At 38.9% G+C, this 13172-nt stretch overlaps 1 protein-coding gene across 1 annotated transcript in view; it reads right to left on the bottom strand.

The window, feature by feature from the left end:
• The window catches only part of LOC122816198, a 402987-nt gene that overhangs the window by 99630 nt on the left and 290185 nt on the right, over window positions 1–13172 (bottom strand). The window contains exons 10-11 of the mRNA XM_044088949.1: window positions 12020–12820; window positions 11780–11902 (exon numbers count right to left, since the gene is read on the bottom strand). Coding sequence (XP_043944884.1) covers window positions 11780–11902; window positions 12020–12820 — 924 coding nt within the window. The remainder of the gene's footprint in view (window positions 1–11779; window positions 11903–12019; window positions 12821–13172) is intronic.

Below are 13172 nucleotides of genomic sequence, written 5' to 3'. Positions count from 1 at the left end.
TTAAGACAACAACATTAAGCAAACAAGTAAATAAATTCAAATTCTATCTGGCTTGAAATGTGGCAAAAGTAGTTTCATTTTATTATTATTTTTGATACACCTAGACAAGATTAATAGTATTCTTCTGGGTTTTCATATGTCAGTGGGCTTGCTCTGATTAATGTAGGTTACACACAAAGCTGAAGACACAGGCTGAAATACTAACCACTGAGAACTAAAATTACAGCTGATGATTATATTTTTGCAGATATAAAGAAAACTATTGAAAGGGCTTCTTAACTTAAATAAGTAGTTGTTTATTTTGATTACAAAGACATATGAGAAAAGTAGATCATCTAAATAAGAAAATATATCAGGCATTAGTACTGCTGATATAAACTAAGCATTTGGCATTATCATAAATAGCTTCCTATTTCAGCTTTAAGCTAAACTTCATTATCCAAGTATGTAAAAAGATGTTCCAGTTTTACAATGTGTGTCTTACATAGACATAATTTGGGATTAATTTCTCAGAAGCCATTTAACATTCATGCCTTTACAGTGCTGTGGAGACTGAGTGTTCACCTACTCATGTAGCACCCTGTGTTTATTTGGAGACTTGGGTGTTAGCAGTCCAGGAAGGGAAGAAGTTTGCAGCTGTCAACTTTCACTCATTCGTGTGGATGAAAGGCAGGTATTATTGGACTACTCCATCAACCCAGGTGGAGGCTTGGGGAAGTAAAAGAAGGGAAATTCTCAGCTGTCAAATTTGGCCTTTTGTTATTTGGGTGCATGGCAGAGTATATGCCCCGCAATCTTAGGATGTAGCAACACTGTAGAAGGAAGGGAGGGTATAAAATTGTAAAATACAAACAAGAACTGTCCCCCAGCCACATCCTGCTCATTGCCATGAAGAAGTACAAACAAAATAATATAAAACATAGTGACAGCACTAAACTTGTTTCCATACATGTTTAAAATACGAAAGAAGAGTACAGTATTCTACACAGACAATTTACTGTTATTACTAGAATATCTAGGTAAGGCCTAAAAGTGAGTGTATAAGATCCTCAGTAAAAATAAAGAATTTGCTATCATTTTTTACATTCAGGTCAAAATTCAGTATTCTGCAACATAACATTAATAAATCTTGACTATACCGATACATTTTAATTAATGTATAGGAACAAGCCTATGATTAAATCAGAATAGCCATAAAGAACCAAAGAATGTAAGGAGTATGGAAAGAAGTACTCATAAGGCATGGCTAACGCTCACCTAATTCAATATGTTCTGGTATACTGAAAATTGATTGGAAATCTGATATAATAACAAAAACTTGCTGTGAGAATGATAAAGCTAAAGATGAAAATTCAAACTAATTGTTACCAGAAGTAAGCAGGATAGTCAAGGATGGAGGATATGGATGTTCAGAAAAAAAAACAGAAACAGAGTACAGATTGGGTCGATGAAACCTGATAGGGTATCCCCACCATAAAAGAAAGAATGGCAGAAAAGTATCCATGGGTACAAAGACATTAAAAGGGACTGAAAACTGAAAATGACAATTAAATTGTAAATTAAGACAGAAAATATTAGTGGTAATAGTCACTATATAATGTAAAGATAGTTGAACATGGTAAAAAAGGGTAGGAATGGACATATCCCAAAGGTCCTCAAATTACAAAAGTAGATGAAAGTCAATGTATATAGGCAAGGAAGTGTGGGATATTAGAAGGGCAGGAGTTAAGGTTTACAAAAGATGAAATGGATTGGTGGAGAAATTGGCATACTGGTACATATTGGGAGTTCAACTGAGTTATTTGAGTTGAAAATGTAACCATAAATGGAGGAAGATGTTTCTCAGAGGGTTGGAAGGTTACAAATGAGGCAAGTCAGCTGTAAAGCAATAAGGGCTTCACATGCAGGTTGTAATACAATGTGAATTGCAAGTCTTAAAAATGCAAGTAAGGTGTTTCCATGTCACTATAACAAATAAGATGGTACGTAAGATTAGGTATAATTTGGTTTTGTTTTATTTATATACATATATATATATATATATATATATATATATATATATATATATATATAGATCTATGTTGATAGATTGAAAGTACGTTTCAGAGAAACGTACATGAGTGAACTCACTTTCGTGAAAGTGCATTTTATCGAAAATGTACTTTCACGGAAAAGAACATGCAAAAAACATAAACAAATAAAACACTACTCACGTTCATGCAGGGGGGCAAGCCCCCCCTGCACCCCCCCATTTGGGGGGGCTGTGCCCCCCGCAACCGTACTTTAATATTCTCACTCCAAGATCGCACTACAGTGGGGAAAAGGGAATATTCCCTTATCCCCGCTGTACCTCCATCTAAACAACAGTTTGCTTAGTTGTACAATCAACACTACATGTTGATGTACAACTAATTCTACATGCAAACTGCATGTTGTTTGTTTGTTTGTTTTTTTTTTGATTAATTGTGTTTTTTTAGTATATAATGAGTACATTTGTGATGATTTTTTATGGATCTGAAGAAGCACTATGTGTGAAAGTGTGTATCCTTTGTATTAATAAACTTTTTATCTTATCAGCTCTGGTGGATGCTTGCTTTTTGCTGTTGAATATACTTTTTTAAGCTGGGTGACCTTTGGCTACTGGTATTATTTTTTCTTCCACCAATATTAGGAATAATAATTAGTAAAAATATATATTTTATGAATACAACATATATAGATACAGATATATATATTAATTAGTAAAATATATATTTTATATATAGACAGAGAGATAGAGATATAGATGTAGATATATAGATATATAAATACAATAACAGTGTAAGGCACCCCAGCCTTACCAGGCTATACCTCAAGTTGGAAAGACTAAGGGTGGTGGAGTCTCTATCTTCATTAAAGACAGGAACAACTCCAGACTGGTTTACCAGTACGATGCACTGGAATTACTCCAGGTGCAACTGACAGTTGGCAAGACACCCATCCAAGTTATAACCGGCTATAGACCCCCACTTCATATCTCAGGACACCCACTCCTCCTACATGGACTTACATGACTCCATATAGGTACCCCTATCACCCTGATGCTTGGTGACCTCAACTACCCCACCATAGACTGGGTGAACTATTCATGCAGTAATGCACTCACCCAACTATTCCTTGACTTCATCAACTCTAACACACTAGACCAGCTGGTCTCATCCCCCACAAGGGGAGATAACATACTGGACTTGGTTCCCACCAACATGGATGACCACTGCACCACTCTCATAGTATGTTCTTCCCTGATGAGATCAGATCATCAGTCTGTCTCATTTGAAGTTTCTATCTCACCCAACCCTTCCTCAGCCATAACCAGGCTAAAAACTTCTCAGAAAGATGACTACACCCTCCTAAGGGAGAGTATCAGCAGCTTCACACCACCGCTCCCCTCTGAGGATGCAGACACAGATGCTAAACAGTAAGCCAGTGCAGTATACAAGCACCTGTACAGCTGCATGGACTCAGCCATACCCAACAATACCCAACTGAACTAAAACCTGCTTCTCAAGGAAACACAAACCTGTCTGGTGGACATTCTCTATCAACAGGCTTTACAACAAAAGGAAGAAACTGTTTTCCAAGGGTAAAAAGGAGCAAATTCCAAATTGGAAAATCTCCCTCCTCTGCCTCAGCAAGAAATTAGATCACTAGTGAAAAACTCCAAAGCCAATTATGAGTTGAAGCTAGCCTCCAAAACAAAGAGAAACCACAAGTCCTTCTTCTGTTATGTTAGGAACCTCCATGGCAAAGCCCAAGTTTGTTCTGAATTAGTACTTAATGGTACCACTTACACTGATCCTCCTGACTTAGCCAGCCTGCTAGCTGATAGATTCAGCGCAAACTTCTCCTCCTTATCACCTGCCAAAGGTCCACTCGACATCTGTGATACTTGTCCCACACAGAACATCTCCATAGATCAAGTGTGAAAGACCCTATCTGAGGCAGAGAACACAGCTTCCATGGGACCTGATCATATCCCAGGCTGTATTCTGCACCTTTTCCAGCAAGAACTAGCTTTGCCGTTGAGCACCCTATTCAACCACATTCCAGCAGAGTGGAGAACCGTCATTGTCATCCCCTTGCACAAAGGTGGTACCACTACTGACCCAGGAAACTATCACCCCATTAACTTGACAAGTCTGATCTGTAAAGCTATGGAGCATATCATTATGGATATCCTAGACAAGGACATAGGTAATCTCCAAACACTCGATCCCACCCAATTTGGATTCGTCAAGGGCAGATCTTGCCTATTGAACCTAGTTGACTTTACTGAGACTGTCACCTAGGCCCTGGATGAGGGAAAGTCAGTACATACAGCTTACCTTGACCTGCCAAGACCTTTGACTCAATCCCCCACTTGGGCATCATTAAAAGGTTAACACAACTTGGTGTTAATCACTATCTCATCAAATGGGTGACCAACTGGCTCATAGATAGGACCCGCAAGGTCAAAATAGGTGCCACCACCTCCAACGGCAGTCCTGTCACTAGTGGTGTTCCCATGAGATCTGTCCTGGGACCCCTACTCTTTGGTATCTACTTCTCAGAAGTCCAGGCAAAGACCAAGGGCCTGTGTTTGACCAAGTTTGTAGATGACTGTAAGTTGAGTGCTGTCATTGACTCCCAAAATGACATTAACATACTGCAAGAGGGCCTCACACCTACAAATAACTGGTGCCAAAGTCATGGCCTTAAGTTAAATGCAAAAAAATGTATTAGCATACCATTCATCAAAAACATGGCCCCTACTGATTACCACATCAATGGCAACCCCCTAAACACACAACCCATGGTGAGAGACCTGGGTACTCAGGTTGACAACAATCTCACATTCGACCATCATGTGGCGGCAGTGGTCAGAATAGCCTTTTACTTGGTTCCTCTCATAAGTAAAGAGATTGCATCCAGAAAAAAGGAGGTTATTATCTCTCTGTACTCCTCCCTCATTATACCTAAAATTGAGTATAAAGTCCACTTTGGTATGTACCTCTCCAAACACCTGCACCAACTGGAAAGGCCACAGAAATATCTCACAAAGAGAGTCCATGACCTCCAACACCTATCCTATGTGGCCAGGCTCAAATCACAATCACGTTACTTGGTATCATACAGATTGCTTAGAGGTAATCTGTGCCCCACCTACAAGACAGTATCAGACCCTGCCCTACTAGATATTCTCCATATCCGTAAGTCTAACTCCTCACACATTACCCACTCGATAGGCATAATTCTAATATGCAACATCAACAAAACTTGCTGGAGAGACAGATTTGTCTCCCAGAGGCTGCCCCATCTCTGGAATATACTTCCCATACATGTCAAACAGAGTACCTTGCTGACCCTCTTCAAGTGCAACCTTGATGAGTGGATAGGAAACCACAAATTTGTCCCAGGGGTTCCACCTTTGGTCCTCACTGACAGGAGCAACAGGTGCTGACTGAGGTTTCTTTTTTTGGGGATAAACTCTTGGCTAGGCTTGTAAGGGCTCCAGGGCCATTAGCCTAGTAAGCTCCTATGATCCTATAATGATTATAATACACTGAAGACCAATCAGCATTTGCCCCTTCACTCCTCTCTAGCTACACCTGTGACACATGAAAATTAATATGTAAAATTCCCCCACCTGTCCCCCACCTTGTATCTCTAGAGAGTAGGTCATATATGCCCTTCCTAAGGCCAAAAATATAGCATCTGTGGGGCCTGATAACACCTCAGGCTGCATCATACATGGGCTTCAACAAGAAACAGCAACACAATTACGTACTCTTTTCAGTCATAGTCTAAACACCAGCTTCTTCTCAACTCCTTGCACAAAGGTGGTGCTTTCACTGACCCCATGAGCTATAGACCTATTACCCTGACTAGCCTTATCAGGACAGAATCATCATGGACCTTATCAACAAAGATACAGGTAATCTCCAAACACTTGACCCTACTCAATTTGGATTTGTCAAAGGGAGATCATGCCTGTTAAACCTGGTGGACTTCTTTGAAACAGTCATCAGAGCACTGGACAAGGGGAAAACTGTACATACAGCCTACCTAGACTTGTCCAAGGCTTTTGACACTATTCCCCTGTCAGGCAGTATTGTGGAAACTCACCTAGCTAGGTATCAACTCTTATATCATTAGGTGAGTTACTAACTAGCTCACTGATAGAACCCTTACAGTCAAAATAGGGGAATCCACCTCCAACAGCAGACTCGTAACCAGTGGTGTTCCAAAGGGATCAGTCCTGGTACCTCAACTGTTTGGAATATATTTCTCTGAATTACAAGCAAAAACTAAAGATCTGTGGCTGACAAAGTTTGCTGACAACTGCAAACATAGGATCCCCAAATGAGGTCAACATCCTACAAGAGGGTCTTATGCAAAAAAATGACTGATGTCAAAGTCACAGCCTTAAACTCATTATAACAAATGTATTATCCTCCCTTTCTGTAAGAGCAATTTTCTGGCTAGCTACCTCATCAAAAGAAATACCCTAAGCATGCACTCAGTGGTGAGAGACCTGGGCACACAGATTGACAGCAACCTTACCTTTGATCACCATGTCTCCACAGTTGTAAGAAGGGTATTCTACATTGCTCATCTCATAAGCAAGGGCAATACCTCCAGAAAAAAAGACATTATAACCTCCCAGTACTATTCCCTCATCAGGCCCATAATTGAGTACAATGCCCCTTTTGGTATGTACCTTTCTAAGCACATGTAGCAATTAGGGAAATCACAGAGGATCCTCACAAGGCGAATTCAAGATCTTCAGCATCTGTCCTATGTGGATTGGATGAAATCACTGTCACTTTACTCCATTTCATACAGACTACTCACAGGCAATCTCTGCCTTGTGTGTAAGGCAATCTTTGACTCTGTTTATTGGAAATGCTGCATATCCATAAGTCCAATGGCTCATGGGTTACTCTCTCTAAAGACCTTAATCTGGTATGTGACATTAACAGAACATTTAAAAACAACAAACAGAAGAAGCAAGGCACACCAAGTCACTGTAGGGACAGATTTGTCTCCCAGAGGTTACCACACCTGTGGAACAGACTCCCAATTCATGTAAAGCAGAGCACCAATTTGCCCCTCTTTAGGCACGGTCTGGATGATTGGATGGGTAACTGTAAATTCATTCTGGGGGTTCTAACTGTCTCTCTCTTGGACAGGGGCAACAAGTGCTGATCACGGAAATAAGACAGAACTTGGATAGGTTTGTAAGGGCCCTAGGGCCATTAGCCTAGTAACTTCCCATGGTCCTATGATCCTATGATGAAAAAAGCAAATCTGAAGTGTTCACTGTGCAATACCCTACACCCCCTGTAGTGGAATCACATGGGATATATACAAATGACTTGTTAAGGACATGATAGTGTTTTAACTATGTGGCTTCTGGATAGCCATGATTTTTTACTTTCACTTTTTTAAGTCTTTACTGGTGCATTCAGGCCAATAACGCCATACCCCATTAGCAGTAGACATGTTTACATATATCAGAGTTGGTTAATAAGCCTTTTCCCCAGTATTATCTCAAGTTGATATATAGATAGATAGATAGATAGATAGATAGATAGATAGATAGATAGATAGGTATAGATATATAAAATTGGCAGCGGTGTGAGGATCACATTCTTTTTCTTTTGTCTGAGGTTATATCGTGGAGCATGCACATTCTAGTATTTATTTTTTATTTTATTTAGTATACATTTTACATGTTGAGCTAGCCCCCTACAAAATTGCAGTGTATTTACCATTATATACTTGTGTATCCATTAAAAATACATTGAAACATATAACATCAGTAAAAACTAGTTGCAAAATGTGGGGGGCTACCCCCCACAACCACCGATGTGGGAGGCTGTGCTTCCCACAGCCCCCCTAACTTTATATTTTCACTCCAGGGTTGCACTGCAGTGGGGCAGGGGCTATATTCCATTTTTGACCAAATGGAATTCGACCAGATGAGCTTTGAATGAAGTGGGCTGACTGAAATCATTTTCAACCAAATGTAATTCGACTAAAAGCAGTAGATCCATATATATATATATATATATATATATATATATATATATATATATATATATATATATATATATATATGCACACATACATAAATATACCTAGATAGATACATGATTACATTTCATTACATTATTGATGAACTTTCATTGACAGAAAATTCACTAAAAAGTTCATTGGCAATGGCAAACATTTAACAAAAAAAAAAAAAAAACACCAAAGTTAATGAATGGCTTGCATTTGCAATCACTTACAACCCCCCAAATCATAGGGAGTGTTTCCCCCACCCCTGGAAAATAAATATATTAATTCCACAGTCACACAACCATGGATAAAGGGAATAACTCCTGTAATTATATTATAATTAAAATATCCAAGGCAAAAAAATTCAAAAACACTTTTTTCTTTACCCTGCTTACTTATATGCTAACTCCAGTCACTCAATTGTGTAGGATCACAGAATCATAGGTCACAGAAGATTACTAGGCAATCGACCCATAGGTCATTTTAAGCCTAGCTGTTTCAATCCAATGTAATACCGTAGAAGTACTAGTCAATACCCAAGATTGCATTTAGTGATGACTGCCCATGTCCAGGAGGGTTGTGGATGCTGTCACCTGTAATGCTGTAAGAATTTACGGTGCCCCATTCACTCACTCAGGTTCCTCTTGAACAGTGTCATAGAGGTGCTCTGGTTCACATGAATTTGTAGCCTATTCCAAAGATGTGGCAGTTGCTGGTCGATAAATTTTTCCCTCCAGCACGTCCTATTTAAGTCTCAGGCCATATGTAAGTCCCTAGAGCAGGTAGCCATAGACCCATTTCATATGCCACACACAGAGAATCATTGCCGATGCATATATACAGACTAGATCAGCAGTGATCCTGTAGAGATCATCTCAAGTACAATCTAACATTTCATCATGCACATCTAAATATCTCTGCTTCTGTATTGCAGACATACTTCTACCTAAACCACGTTTGGTAAAATGGACTTTCAAACAAACTGTCCTTCAGTGAAAATAAATTTTGACCAGCTGTACTGACTGATCCATCATTTAGTGAATTTCTCATTAGATAACCTAGTATGTAACCATATATATGGATATATGGCAACCCAGGGTTCAGTACGCTTCCTTGTATTACTTGCATTCCTCATTATTGCCTCAGGCCAGGGAATTACAGTCAGTCGTCACTATACTAGTGTGACAAACCAAAATGCTGTCAGCCCAGCTAGCTGGAATTTTATAAATAATTATATGTCACTTGAAAATATTAATATGATTTATACAGAAATGTGGCAATGACAGCTCAGCTATCTGGAACTTTGTAAATAATCATATGTTATTTGTGAATATTAATATTATCCATAGGCTTGTCTTACAAGTAAGATAACTATATATTATGTGGATATTAAACTACTGGTGCAGAAGTGTGTGTTGAACTGTTATGTACTGAGCTTCAAGAATATAACCACAGTGTACCCTGCTGGAAAAGAGCAGAAATGCATATTAACTATATACCTGTGCAGATGTGTATTTTAATGGTAAAAGTTGGAACATACAGAGTTAACTTACAAAACTTTAAGAAAATAAGTTGAAATTAAGTGCTTTACGATGTGCTATAAAAAAGTTAGTTTCAGTGCAGAAAGCAGACACACTGTCTAGAGCTATGGGTTTTCCTATTGTCTTGAAACAGAAATAATTACTAGGTTTCAAATGTAAAGTGTTTTTATTGCTCTGTTACTTCCTAGCAGCTGCACATCTGAGAGATAAGTATTTTTGACACAGAGATCTGGGTTTCTGTTAGCCTGGGAACTGAAGGCAAGTGACAAAGAATGATGTCATCCGGCTGACCCAGCAGTAATGTTTTGATATTAATTTGGGAACTCACTCAGAGACTGCGCATTTTGTATTTGTCTTTGACTCTTGAAACATCTAACTCATCAGCACTTCTGTCTGCGTCTTGCTCTGTAAGTAAGTCTAGGGTACAGTGACATTTCTTAGATATAGATAGGAATATAGTAAATATTACTTTAAATGTTTTCTGTATTTATTTAAGACTGTTCTGCAATCTGTTTTAAAATATTTCCTGTGATTCTGAACTCTGTAGTCACTGTGCTGAGTTATTGAATATTGTCTTTTTCCTTTATTATTGATTATTAAATATATTTAAACCTTTTAATTGTGGCTGGTTTGTTTAGAGATATTTAAGCTCTTAGGGTACTTGCATATGTATTTGGTGACACTGTACAGGCCACTCTTAAATAGCCTTGCAAGTCTTGGTCACACTTAGCATTAGGATAATAGTAAAATTACACAGTACGATTGGGCACCCTTTGGTAAGGGCCTTAATAGTAGCTGATAAGTAAGGGAGGCTGGTGGCAGCTGGTACTACCTTATAGTCTTGGCAGAAGGGGACATAGCTACTAAGCCTGTGCCAGACTTCCCCAGGAGTGTGTGTGTTTGTATATAAATCAAATCTCAAAGTGTGTGTGTCAGCTACGTGGGGAGGTCATGAAGCACTGGTTGGACAGAGAGAGTGCTGGAGGTTTTGGCTTGACCACTCGGTTGAAATCTTAACCCTATAGCTGTGCCAATGGGGAGTCTTATTGGGGATCTGGAGAGAGAGGGAGAAACCAGACCCCGACTGACTGTGATCGCTGTGTGCTCTTAAGTGAAATTATACTTTAGTGTGTACTTGTCATCTTCCCAATGTACACATCCCTCATTGGTGCTAGTGGCAAGGATTGAGGCTCCTTGATTACTGGGCCAGTGCAGGGGCATCACATATTAATTGGTGGCAGTGGTAGGATATCCACATCACATATTGATTGTTTGGCAGTGGTGGGATAGCCACATCACATATTAATTGGTTGACTTTGGTGAGATAGCCACATCACATATTAATTGGCTTGTAGTTGTGCGGATATTGAATTCCTGTAGCTTGTATATAGTGATCACTGAAAGTGTTTGTGCTCTTAATGAGCCATGCAGTGAACATTTAGAGTTCATATCAGAATTGTTTTATATTTTTTTTGTTAGCTTAGTCAGGGAGAGTAGGCAAGCATGACAGCAGAGGGGTATCACAAGCTGACAAGGAGCCACTTGGCTGAGATGCGCCAGGCTAAAGGACTGGTGCATGCCAACATGACTAAAGCAGACATAATTACAGCTTTAGTCACAGCTGCATCAGAGAATAGCAACCAGGAGGACAATCAGACTGGCCGTGGAGATATACTACTCTCAGAAAATGGACAGCTCAACCTTTCCACAGAGGCCATAAACAAATTCATCTGGAGTTAAAGAGACTTGAATTGGAGGCCAAGCATTTGGAAATAGAAGCAGAAGAGAGACTGAGACATCTGGAAGTTGAGAAGGAGAGGCAGAGGCAAGCATAAAAAATTAATATACAGAATGGTAATGAACATTTGGATGACTATGATTACACAATGATGAACCATGTTATCTTTGGTCATTTTATTAAACCCTTTATCAGTGTGCATTGTTAAGATGATACATACCACACAAACACATCTACACATGCACACTATTCTTCACTAAAATGAGTGTGGATTTAAGAGAGCAATACTTATTTCAAATAAAAGTATCATTTCATTTATATAGCAATATCTCTTTATACATATGTATATATATATATATATATATATATAGAGAGAGAGAGAGAGAGAGACTAAAAGTAGTTCTGTTCCACTTACCATAATACATACTAGATTCATATTCCTTTTTACAATAGCAGCCCAGGGTTCCATTCACTTCTTTGCATTCCTCATCTTCGGCACAGGCCAGAGAACTGCAGTCATTCATCACTATACTAGGATCTGCATAATATTTGCAAATATAAAAAAAAAATGTCTGTGTCACTGACAACTGTATTCTGTGACAGAATTCAAAATAATAGGTGTAAGGAGCAAACTAAAATGATTATTAATTGATACCTGTACAATATGCTAGATTGCAGGCTGGAGTCCCATACAGTTTGTAAACATAGTATCCACCAGGGCAGGCTTTCACATTTATAGTGGTGGACCAAAAGCAGCAGAAACCGGCCCAATGAGCACAGGCAGTGCGAGTGACTATCCCATCACTTACTGAAGGATGCTGCCCATTTAACCACATTGGTGCAGTGGTACTACAGCTATATTCTGGAACACAGTATTCAGGCATCTGCACACCACCTGTGCCTACAAATCTGAACCAGCCACTTTTTGCACTATCACAGTTGGCATACCAAGATGTGAAGTAAGACACACTTGTACTCCTCCAATTCTCATTAAGGACTGTGTGATTATCACAGGGATCAGAACAGTAGTAATATTCAGGTGTGTTAACGCACTCCATATCTGAACTGCAGGTTGTACTCAAGAGGCAGTCATTTACGTAACAGTGAAATCCATCTCCATATGAGCCATAAGGACAGGTACAATAATAACCTCCGATATAGTTAATGCATGTTGCAGATGGATGACAGAGATTCAGTTCAGGATAAGCACATTCATTAATATCTCTGCAGCCACTTTCTGGTGTATCTTCAATGTATCCCACAGCACATCTGCAAGTGTAGGAACCAAATGTGTTTACACAGACATCAGAACCACAGCTGTGAGTCCAGGATTGGGCACATTCATCAATGTCAGAACAACTGAAGCCATCTCCAATGAATCCATCTTTGCAAATGCATTCTGGAATATCACCATATGTTTCACATGTTGCATTAATGTGACAAGCTGAACACGTGTCTGAAACAATGGATATAAAGCAAAAATAAAGCAACATTTGGAAAAAATAGCAATGAGTTATCACTAAGAAATAAACTAAAATGTTTCAGTTTGACAAACAATAATACATGTCCTTGGAAATAAAAACAGAAAGAACTATTTGATTTTTATGAGATATCCTCCAGGCCATTGAAATAAAAGTTTGTTTTTCAATTCTCTTTTATCTTTAAAGTTAATAAATAGTACATTTCTGGGATATTGTAAGCAGGCATTAACAGGCTTACTTAACTATTTATTTAACATGTGTAAATAAACACACAACATAGTAGTAAAATCAGATTATCTTCCAGTATTCCTCAAATACCAGCCTTGT

This window comes from Protopterus annectens, chromosome 12.part0 (assembly GCF_019279795.1).
Source record: "Protopterus annectens isolate FY-2018-M chromosome 12.part0, PAN1.0, whole genome shotgun sequence".
Taxonomy (NCBI): Eukaryota; Metazoa; Chordata; order Ceratodontiformes; family Protopteridae; genus Protopterus; species Protopterus annectens.
Note: the sequence above shows the minus strand (reverse complement) of the source record. Positions and strands in the feature narration are given on the sequence as shown.